Genomic DNA, 12,239 nt, shown 5'->3' on the forward strand with positions numbered 1-12,239 from the left:
TGACAATTTCATTTATCAAATGGTAGATGAACCCACAAGAGGTTCAGCCATACTGGACTTAATACTGACCAACAGGCAAGAGTTGGTGGATGAGGTGAAGGAGGTGGGGACCCTAGGGGGAAGTGACCATGTCCTCATAGAATTCCTTTTGAGATGGGGAGCCAAGGAAGCTTGTAGCCAGATGCGGATGTTGGATTTCCGTAAGGCAAACTTTAATAAACTCAGAGACATGATGAGTGTTATACCATGGACGAGAATGCTGGAAGGGAAGGGAACATGTGAAGGGTGGGCGCTACTCAAACAAGAGCTATAGCATGCTCAATCAATGACTATCCCAGAAAGAAGAAAACACTGCAGGAGCTCTAAGCAGCCTATTTGGATGAACAGAGAACTTCAAGAGGAACTAAGAAAAGAAATCCCCTGGGCTGGATGAAATGCACCTGAGAGTGCTCAAAGAACTTTCCAGAGAAATTGGACAGCTCTTGTCCATCATCTTCGGGACCTCTTTAAGGACTCGCGATGTCCCGGAGGACTGGAAGAGAGCAAACGTTATTCCGATCTTCAAAAAAGGGAGGAAGGATGACCCGGGAAACTACAGACCAGTGAGTCTGACCTCTGTTGTGGGGAAGATAATGGAGCAGATATTAAAGGGAGCAATCTGCAAACATCTGGAGGACAATTTGGTGATCCAAGGAAGTCAGCATGGATTTGTCTCCAACAGGTCCTGGCAGACCAACCTGGTTTCCTTTTTTGACCAAGGAACCGGTTTGCTGGATCATGGATATTCGGTTGATATCGTTTACTTGGATTTTAGTAAAGCTTTTGACAAAGTTCCCCATGATGTTCTGATGGATAAGTTGAAGGACTGCAATCTAGATTTTCAGATAGTTAGGTGGATAGGGAATTGGTTAAAGAACTGCACTCAAAGAGTTGTTGTCAATGGTGTTTCATCAGACTGGAGAGAGGTGAGTAGCGGGGTACCTCAGGGCTCGGTGCTTGGCCCGGTACTTTTAAACATATTTATTAATGATCTAGATGAGGGGGTGGAGGGACCACTCATCAAGTTCGCAGATGACACCAAATTGGGAGGACTGGCAGATACTCCAGAAGATAGAGACAGAGTTCAACGATATCTGAACACAATGGAAAAATGGGCAAATGTGAACAAGATGCAATTTAATAAAGATAAGTGTAAAGTTCTGCATCTGGGTCAGAAAAATGAAAACATGCCTACTGGATGGGGGACACGCTTCTAGGTAACACTGTGTGTAAACGAGACCTTGGGGTACTTGTGGATTGTAAACTAAACATGAGCAGGCAGTGTGATGCAGTGGTAAAAAAGGTGAATGCCATTTGGGGCTGTATCAATAGGGGCATCACATCAACATCACAAGATGTCATAGTCCCATTGTATACGGCACTGGTCAGACCACACCTGGAGTACTGTGTGCAGGTCTGGAGGCCTCACTTCAATAAGGACGTAGATGAAATTGAAAGGGTACAGAGGAGAGTGACAAAGATGATCTGGGGCCAAGGGACCAAGTGCTATGAAGATAGGTTGAGGGACTTGGGAATGTTCAGCCTGGAGAAAAGGAGGTTGAGAGGGGACATGATAGCCCTCTTTAAGTATTTGAAAGGTTGTCACTTGGAGGAGGGCAGGATGCTGTTTCTGTTGGCTGCAGAGGAGAGGACACGCAGTAATGGGTTTAAACTACAAGTACAACGATATAGGCTAGATATCAGGAAAAAAATGTTCACAGTCAGAGTAGTTCAGCAGTGGAATAGGCTGCCTAAGGAGGTGGTGAGCTCCCCCTCACTGGCAGTCTTCAAGCAAAGGTTGGATACACACTTTTCTTGGATGCTTTAGGATGCTTAGGGCTGATTCTGCATTGAGCAGGGGGTTGGACTACATGGACAGTATGGCCCCTTTCAACTCTATGATTCTATGATTGTATGATTCATTTCAGTTATAATCACTCAGTTTTGTATTCATGCATTAGCTATTCTTGGCAATTAAAACCCTGACCCTCTCTCTGCATATATGCAATAGTTGATGAAATTTTCCTTCATTGATTCTAAAGAAGTCCTCATACACACAAATAAATTGAAGTGGTTCTTAAAGGTAACACTGGACTCCAATTTTGTTCCATATTTTTATCCTACTCTTTCTTCTGAAAATCCATGGATCATTCTTTTTATCCTCACAACAGTCCTGTGAGATAGATCAGTCTGAGGTAAAGAGTGTAGCTAAGCAAGGATTGAACCTAGTCCTAATTTAACCAATATATTATATCAGCTCTCTGTAAAAAGACCTGTGGGTGTCTTAGCATTGCAACTCTAAATAGAATTAGACTGTTCTAAATCTATTGATCTAGATGGCAGTTTCTGTATATTTCTGTTTAGGATTGCACGGTTGGTTACCTTTTTTTCTCCTAGTGCAAGTTTGGTATCTGCAGAAAAAACCCAGAGCAGACAGTTCTGTAACTCTGAGAGTTAAACTACAAAATCAGCAAACTCTTCAGATGTAGGTCTCACCAGACTATAGTACTATCTTTACAGATAAAGAATAATTCGTTTGAACTTTTCCAGTATATAGACCCAACTTCTCTTTCTCTCTCTCCAAAGAAAGTGACATCCTGGGGAGAAGGACTTAAGCTTAGCCTTCTGAATCTCTCCAGGATACTGTTATAGTAGAAAGTGAAAAGTTCTAGAGACAGAGCTACAGCTAAAGGAAGCTCTGGGTTGCTTCTGACATGTACTTACTAAATGGGAAGTCCTTTTCTCTGGACTGTGGATATTATGGGACAAATATGGGGAAGCAGGAACTATAAAGTAAATATTGAGTATTATGTACAGGTAAGTTGATAAATAGCTTTTTAAAGAAACACAACGTGATAAACTGAGCTTGAGGCAAAAAGAATATATACAAAACACTGAGCACTCAAAACATGAGTGCTTGCGGAACAAGAGGCTAGATCCAACCAGATATTGGGAAGACCCCAGAAGAAAGAGTTCAATGAGATCTGAGCATGCTGGAAAAGTGGGAACAAGATGCAGTTCAGTGTGGAGAAGTGCAGAGTTCTGAGTCACAAAAATGGGAAGCACACTGGGTGGCAGTGTGTGTGAACAAGATCTTGGGATACTTGTGGACTGCAAGCTAAACATGAGCAGACACTGTGGTGCCATTAAAGAAGGTGAATGCAGTCTTAGCTATATCAACAGAGGCATCACATCAAAATTGCAAGATGTCATCGTCCCACTGCATACCACATTGGTCAGACACCACCTGGCCTATTGTGTGCAATTCTGGAGAGCCAGCTTCATGTAGTGGTTAAAAGCGGCGGCTTCTAATCTGGCAAGCCAAATCCGGTTCTACACTTCTTCACATGCAACCATCTGGGTGACCTTGGGCTCATCACTCCCCCTGATAGTGCTGTTCTGACCAAGCAGCCCTGCCAGTGTTCTCTCAGCCTCACCTACCACGCAGGGTGTCTCTTGTGGGGAAAAGAAGGGAAGGTGATTGTAAGCCACTTTGAGACTCCTTCAGGTAGTGAAAAATAGGATATAAAAACCAACTCTTCTTCAAGCAGGGAGGCTGGCATTTCAATGTTACTTCTAGGCCTCAGCCTTAAGCCTGGTGGAACAGCTCCTTTATACATCATAGTCCATCATAATACCCTGCTGGGAATACAAATCTCTTTTATTTGGATTATCTAAGATGGGAGACAACCCAGATGGGGGGCCAAAGGGTGCAAGCCTACTTGGCTACCCCCAGAGCCACCTGGTCACTAATGAGCACAGTGGCCTAACTCACCGGGTTGGCTTCCTGCTCATTACAACCTCTCCTTTATGGAGGCCCAACCCCAATGGGGCATCTGATTGCACACCGGCTCCGCACAAAACAGGCTCATTCCCATGTGCAGACCCAGCTGTGACAACCCCCACCAAACATTACAGAAGAAAAAGGGTGGGGGAATAGGCCACTTGCCCACTAGCCTGGCAAGGAGGCGGGAAAGCTTCAGAAGGCATCCTAATCCTGGCCCCGCCTCCCATGTTATGTGTGTTGCTGGATGCAGTGTGCCCAAACATTCCGCAGCCGGGCCATCTGTGCCATGCCTTTCCCCGCCCGCCCTCCACCCGCCAAATGGTGGCTCGGGTGAGTCCTTGCCATCTACTGGCATTAATAATTGTGTCAGATAATGTTTTGTGATTGTATGGTTTAATAACATCTGTCATTGTGTGTCTGTTGTGGGGTGAGAAAGGGTAAGTAACTGTAAGCCACTTTGAGACTCCTTTGGGTAGTGTAAATGGTCGTATAAACTCTTATTTTTGAACAAGAAGAGTTGATTCTTATATGCCACTTTTCTCTACCAGACGGAGTCTCAAAGTGGCTTACGATCACCTTCTCTTTCCCTTTCCCAAAACAGACACCCTGTGAGGCAGGTAAGGCTTAGAGAGCCCTGATACTACTGCTTGGTCAGAACAGCTTTATCAATGCTGTGGGGAGCCCAAGGTCACCCAGCTGGCTGCATGTGGAGGAGGAGAAGTGGGGAATCAAATCTGGCTCACCAGATTAGAAGTCAGCACTCCTAACCACTACACCAAACTAGCGTTCTTTTTTTGAGCATCCTGGAGCATGATTGCTGATTTTGGCACTGACTGTCATTGTTTGTCTTTAGAACTCTTGCAGTGATTTGTAAAACAAAATATGAGGCCAATGCACCTTTAAAACCAACAAAGATTTATTCGGCATGACCTTTCATGTTCATGCACACTTCCTCAGACATTTGTAAAGTTCTTCTTTATCATTTACAGAAATGATTTGTAAAGTTTTTCTTAGAGGACTATGCAGATCAAGCTCTGGATTTGTAAACATTTTCTGTTTGTATCAATAAGTAAGACAGAACAAAAGGGAAACTAATATGGCAATTACTATGTTGGGACTTCTGAAATCAGGATTGAACCCAAATCTAGAAAAATAATGCTGAACAGCACCCACATGAGAATAATAAGGGGAAATCACATTGTGGTGATATTTATACATAAACACTTTTTTTGTAACTTCATTATTGCAGTCTGGTTTGAACCAAAGAAGCAATTTTCATTAATTTCAAGCATGCCTACTTTTGGTTGCCATTTTAAGTTTTTGTCCTATGCATCCTTTGTTGAAAACAATTGCTATGGAGTGAAATGGTGAATGGTATCTTTCTTTCATCATCCCTTAGTTCTTCTGTCTGCATTACTTGTATTGGAAGAAATTTTTTTAGTATTCATAATGGAATTATTATGTACTAATTTAAATTGTTAGTTTACATTGTTGCTGATTGGAGAAATCCAATATCTTCAAATGAAAAGTTGATGATTCTATGCAGAGTGGGTATCAATTATGTTTCTAAATATTAAATATGTATCATTTTTCTTATAGGCAGCCAGAGGCTTTGAAATCACAAGAAGAAAAGGTATGTGAAATTCAGGATTTTCCCCCTCTATAAATCTGACACCTTTGCATTATCTTGGCATGAGTTGCTGAAGAAAACATGAAATTTTAAGCTTTAAATAGACTTATATGTTCAAATATTGATTGCTACTAATCTAAGTAAATGTATCAATTTTTTATTTTCTTCAGAGGCTTGCTTGAAGCAATAGCACAGGCTTTCTCAACCAGAGTTTTGTGAAACCCTGGGGTTTCTTGATGGCTCTGGAGCAATTTCCCAAATGGGTGGGTGTTAATTAATTTTTAAATATATATTTTTTTAAAAAATTGTTATTGGGAAATATGACTATATATGGTGATGTCAACCTACCCCCACCCAATGAATGGCCTGGAGGGGTTGGAAAGGGGAGGGGCCCCAGTTGGGCATGTGCACAGCTATGCTTCCCAACCCTTCACTATCACACTACTTTTGGGATTTTTCAAAGCCTGAAGAATATTTTAGGGGTTTCACTATGGTGAAAAGGTTGAGAAAGGCTGCAATAGTATTTCATTAGGTCACTCTGCTATATTGGGTTGTTTCAGTGGATGAAACTTTACACTGCATCATTTCTAACAGATGCTGACTAGATATAGCTTCATTAGTATAGATTTCTGTAGAACTTGTCCAGGAAGTGTAACATTGATGATGGAGAGTGATTTGTTAACCCATTCCTCATTGCCACACACATACAAACGTTCCACACCACATCTTTATTCCAAATAACAAACATCATCCTGATTTCATTGTTTAACAAAGACAAGTGTTGGACTAGTGGAACTTTATGCAAAATAAAAAAAAAGGCTTACAAATATGGTTTGTGAGGATACCAGGATGGTTATAGATGATAGTTGGTGTGATTGGCTTTTGTTACTAAGACCTTTTGGAATCTTCTCTCTTGTCTCAAGGCTTCATAAAAACAGAGAGGATAAAATGTTGGTGCCAGCTGTTTGTTGTAATCATAGCTGGTGTCCATCTGAATCCAATGTCCTTGAAGAGCCATTCACTTCACTTCTCTTTCCTTTTCACTGGAGAGAGGGGAGCCAGCTCAACAAGTAGAGACACCAGCTTTTTAATTCAACTCTTGTCAACTGCCTCTTAAGTAAAAACCAAAAAGTTATGGGCAAAATGTTCCAGACAGTTCTGTGATTGCTTTGTGATTGATGGCCAAAGACTTGGAAAGAGTCACAAAGTGCTGACTAATAGTGACCATCTCTAAACCCAAAATGTATCCCTGTAAGCATGTGGTTGAATTCACTTTACTGAAACTAAGTGAGGGGAAAGTGACAGACAATACAAATAACAATAGGTGATGGCATATAGTTGTACACAAAGTATCATGGATAAGATTGGAACAATGTGCTTAGGAATGTATAACGGTGAATACCCTTAGATTTTCCTGTTCCATTATTAATTGGCATCTGATTTGAGTTGTTTTTTTTAATTAATTGGCAGCTGGCTGAAGAATAGCCATCAAAGCGCTTCTTTTATTTACTGTTTAACTTTGGTTTTGTTTAGCAGATGTTTTCTGGGATGCTTAATCAATCTCCGTACAAATGTGAAGTGAAAAACTGTTCTTCATTACACAGATTACTACAAATTCCCAGTTCTGTTTGCAAAGCATTTTGAATTAGGCTGTAAAACATCAGGGTGACATACTTCCTCGTAATGAAAGGGTGCTGTGTGGGCATGTGTGCTGCTGTTGGTCCATTGCCGTGGGTTCCACTAAGGAAGATTGTCAGGATCAGTGCCTGTTCCTGCCATAAGTTGACATGGGCTTCTCCATCTTTGTTTGCTTTGCCTTTTGCCTTTCTTTTCCTGGGGCCGCTTTGTAACCCAAGGCCCATATATTATGCTTGCGTGCCTGAAATCGAAACTGTTTTGTTGCATCCTGCTATCTCAGGGAGCTGTGAATTATTTGTCTTTTGAACCTGCCGGCTGGGTCTGCCTTTTGTAACCATAACATCTTATCTTGTCCGGAGACGACCAAGGACGTGCGAGAAGTAACACTATGGTTTATGGCACCTGGTGCCCCCTCTCCCCCTTCCGTGGGAACTTTCAAGTTTTGGGCGGGAGAACACTATTGAAAAGGGGAGGCAAATGTGGTCTCAGGCAGATTTGACTTTCTTAGCTTAGGTGTATGAAGTAACTTCTCAATAAACACTTTCTTTAATAAAGAAGCTTGTTGTGGGTTCTTGCAAAGCTTGACAAAGATGGAAGGCAGGCAGCTATAACTAGTTAAAACAGTATTCATTGAGCTCCCCCTAATCACTCTTCCTTATATTGTGTTCATATACCTAGTCCAGCACACAGATAGCTTGCAGTCAAAGCTACTCAGTTTTGGAATGCAGCACACATTCCCTGTTGAAAAACCTTCCCCACCTCCTCAAATATATACCTTTCTGGAATGGGTGTTGTAAGCTTTGCCATCTTCACAGCTATGCTTGCAGTATAGTGACTTAATATAGTGCCATCATTGCCCATGAAACACCCATTTAGTGTTTGTATTCTGTTGTAGCCTCTTGTCAAATTGCCTTTGCAGATTTTCATACCAGTCCATACCAATTTACCTTGATAACTATGTGCTGTGGTGATGAATGCGCCCCTGTCAACATTTCACAGATAGATATGAGGTCTGTGAATAAGTGTTGGGGGGGGGGTCAAAGAAAGACACAACAAATGTGATTTCCAAAGCTGTTGAATCCTTCATAGTACAATTGTAAGAGACAGAAAAAGCAGAATCTATTTGTGTGTTTGTTTGTTTGTTTGTTTGTTTGTTTGTTTGTTTGTTTATTTATTTATTTATTTATTTATTTATTTATTTATTTATTATATATCTTGTTGCAAGAGCTACCTCTCCCTAGCTCCTTTATAGTCTCCCCGCCCCCATATAAGCACATGTGACTCGAATTTAAACTTGGGATTTTCCAGTGAAACTGCCTTATCTTTTCTCTGCAGCTGGTCTTGGGTTGATCCAGACCACCTGCTTCCACTTTCAAGGTCACATAGTTTTACACTAGTCACAGCACATCTCCACCTAGCCTACATGAGTTTGCCATATTTGCACACCTTATATAGTTTCCAATAACAATAATATCTCCACTATGGTTAATGTTTACTTTCACAGGGACATGACTAAGCTGCCCAGGGTTGGGTAGGCACACAACTCCTGTTGTAAGATTGCTAAATGTAATGGTCATGTAACTGGTCAAAATTATTGTTTTTGGAAAAAACAATGATATATGATTTTTTAAAAAGAAATTCCATGAGGAAAGGGGCTATTAATTGTGTTTGTATCCCTCTTTTTTATATAATGGAAGTCTGAACAGTAAAGTTTGCAGACAGTCTCCCTTTTAGATACCGACCTGATCCAGACCTCCCTAGCAGCCACAAGTTTGACTATGGAAATAAAATGTTAAGCACTATTTAAGAGGAGTCTACATAGACTCGTCTACAAAGAAATACAGTTTACAAGGAAAATGTAAAATTAGGGACTACCTTTGTTCATGATCTCAAGATGTAACTATCCTTCCTCACAAACAGACAGGACAGGACAAGCTAATTATAGGTTAAAGATCCTCCATATGCCTGATCCCTCCAACCAGAGTAATGAGGTGAATATTCCTGGGAAGGGTTATGCTTGCAGTGGTTTGCATGTACAAACACCACCATTACTTCACCTTCTCCCTCTCTTTCCTTTCTCTCTCTCTTTGGATAATAGATTGGATAATAGATTTTCCATAAAAGAAAACACAATTCCTAAGGGACTGGCAAGATTTGGTGCTGGTGGTGGTTCCAGGAGCAGGATGGTGGTGGTTCCACTACTTTTCAATATAAGAAAATGCATGTACTCATCTACTTCTGTAGCTTGGGGGGGGGGGGGAGGTCAATCAAGATGTCATTTCAACCACATCTTTTTTTATACATGCAAAAGAAAATCCTATTTCTTTTATCAGTGTATGTTTTCTATCCCTAATGCTAGAACAAGTGTTTTCTGGTTTGAGGGAGTGTTTTGAAAAGCATGGTGGTTAGTTGACCATTGAACATGAATATTTGCTCAAGGTGCTAACACTATATATTTTATTTTGAATAAAAAATGCTTAACTATTTGTCAATTTATTTAGTTATTCACACTTCCAGAATGATGGAAGTATAACCGGGACTGTTTTTAATTTAAAAAAAAATAATTTAATTTAAAAACAAAAGCAAAAAAACAACCTGTGACTAGCCATTGGATTGATTTTGTGTAGGCAGCTATACTGTCCTTTTGCCCCTCCAGCATTTGCAGTTGCACTCGTCATGTTTTGTTAAATCATGCTTGCTTTCATAAAACACCTTTTCCCAATACCACCCATCAAAGCGCACTCTCTGAATTGTAGACAGCAACACAAACAGGAGATGTGAGGAGATCCTTCAGTGCCAGCCTGAACTCTGTCTATCTGTAATCAAAGTGTGTTTGGAGATTTACAAGCAGCGGCACTGATGTCAAGAACAGAATGTTATCAAGCCTGGTAAATATATAGCTGGTCACAGAGAGTATCTGAGAGGATTTGTTAGACTAGACAATGATTTTTCTTCCTGTGCTTGCTGAAGCATCTGCCTGGGTCAGCCCACAGATATTTCCACCATTCTGCGCCTTGTCAACATTAGAATACCACCTGTATGGTCCCAGGTGCAATAGGAGGAGATATTTCAATGAAGCGTGTCTATGATTTGTTTTGGTTTTGCTAAACTATTTTAAATGGGTGAATTTAAAAAAAATAGCTAGGTTAATTATTGTATGGTTGTTGTTTTTTTTTTTACTGTCAGATTGTTGTAAGCCACCTTTCAGTGGCTTCCATTTGGAGAGGGGTGGTCAAGAAGCCTAAAAATAAATAAATAAATTGAGCTGTACCATGCAGCTTTTCCTCCACAATAGTCCCATTATAATAGGATTGTAATACAGAATCCCCCCCAAAAAAATAGAAAGTGAGTGGGGGTCATCTGTACTCAAATGAACTGAAAGAACTGACAAAAAAGAACCATAAACTCTTTAAACTCTGTGGTGCCATTCAATCTAGGTAGAGTGAATGTGTGTTTGGGATAGGATCACAATGACAAGTCCCACTGCTACCTCGTCACAGATTTCTCATCCATACAGTCTGTGTCCACTTCAACAATAATAGACATTGCTTGGGAGCAGTTCTGTGGCCAAAAACTCACCCCATCTCTATCCCATATGCATCCAGTCTTCTCATTTACAAAGGGTTGACCATTTTAAATGCTCCCAACTAGAAAGAGAACTGAGACAAACCTTTTCTGGATTATGCCTCTTCAAACAGCAGGTGTTTGTGGGATCATACAATTTAACTTATTATTATTGTTGCTGTTGCTGTTGCTGTTGTTGCTGTTGTTGCTGTTGTTGCTGTTGTATTTATATCCCGCCTCCCCCCGAAGGTTCGAGGCGGCTTATATAACCCCATCCCCTAAAAACCATAAGGTGGTTATGATGGTACCAACTCTGGGTTGGGAAATTCCTGGAGATTTGGAGTGGGTCCTTGGGATGGTAGGGAAAGGGACCTCATGTAGAATCTTCCATTCCAAGCCTCCATTACCTGTTGAAGAAGTGATCTCTATATTTGTAATGCTGAGAAAGCTCAGTGCTCCATCTGGAGACTAATAACCCGGCTCACATAAAACTTACCACCTGCAGAGAAAAATATAGATGTTGAGGAGAAAGGTTGACATAGGATTTTCTATAAGCTTGGCTACTGCCTCTGTAGGATTTTTTTTCCTGGTGGAAATAATAAAATATGTATCTGTCCCTTCCTGCAGTATTGTGTGACCACTAACTTAAACTCTACAGTAAGCCAAGCATGTCTGCATTGTAAAATACTACATGGGGGTCTGTGGGAAAGGAAGATTGTTTTTATGAGTTGCATTTCTGCTTGCTAAATATGGTGCCCATTTTAACCAGGATACTAGTAAAGAACAAACGTGGTGTTTGTACTTTTTTTTTTTTGCTTTTGTATATCAGCTCCTATCTGGAAATGTACAGGAAGACATTCAATGTCTTTTTTCTAAGAGAATTACCTGTTAATTGTGCCAGCTCATAACCCTGCGGTTTTTTCTAATATCCAGAGGGTGTGTTAGGAAGAGAAAACATGTTAAGTTGTATGATCATTAACCTTTGGATGAATCCATCCATTTAACCAAATATAATGTTTCTGCTTTGGTGGGTTGTTGTGCTTAGTAAGTCATTAAAATTGTTCAGAGTACAAGGTATAATTCATGTATGAAAGCCAAACAAATTGGTCTCCATCTAATGCCACTCATCCAGTTAATTCATTATTATGTCCTTTAATGGCTTGTTCCATGCAGTTAAGAGCCAGTCTTGCAAAGTTCTAGGAAATCTGCAGGAGGCTCTAAATTGCTGAGCATATAGACTACATTTGGCATCCTGAAAGACACATGAGTACCAAGTTCAACAGATCTAAATTCTCAGACTGTGGAAGCTGCAACATTGTCATTACCAATGAAGCCACAGGCTCTGGCTTGGAGACTTCAGCCATAATTATTCATTTGTTTTCATGCTGCTCACAGTCATCCATTCAAAAAATTGGTGTCAAATGACGCTATTTAAGCCAGCCAACCGAGAAATTATCAAGGCAGTTTTCCCTCTCTGCTTGTCTGCCTAACTTGAACAAATGAGATGTATCTTGAGTTTGATCAGCAGATGACTAAAACCAAAATGTGTTCCTGGGGAAAACAAGAGAAAGTGGTTCCTAC

The 12,239-nt window shown here is 40.6% G+C and overlaps 1 protein-coding gene across 3 annotated transcripts in view; it reads left to right on the forward strand.

The window, feature by feature from the left end:
* The window catches only part of FSTL4 (follistatin like 4), a 695,481-nt gene that overhangs the window by 44,949 nt on the left and 638,293 nt on the right, over positions 1-12,239 (forward strand). For all 3 annotated transcript variants that reach the window (XM_077326857.1, XM_077326854.1, XM_077326855.1), the window contains exon 3: positions 5,426-5,459. In XM_077326857.1, the coding sequence (XP_077182972.1) occupies positions 5,426-5,459 (34 nt within the window). The remainder of the gene's footprint in view (positions 1-5,425; positions 5,460-12,239) is intronic.

The sequence above is a fragment of the Paroedura picta genome, chromosome 3, assembly GCF_049243985.1.
Source record: "Paroedura picta isolate Pp20150507F chromosome 3, Ppicta_v3.0, whole genome shotgun sequence".
Lineage (NCBI taxonomy): Eukaryota > Metazoa > Chordata > Lepidosauria > Squamata > Gekkonidae > Paroedura > Paroedura picta.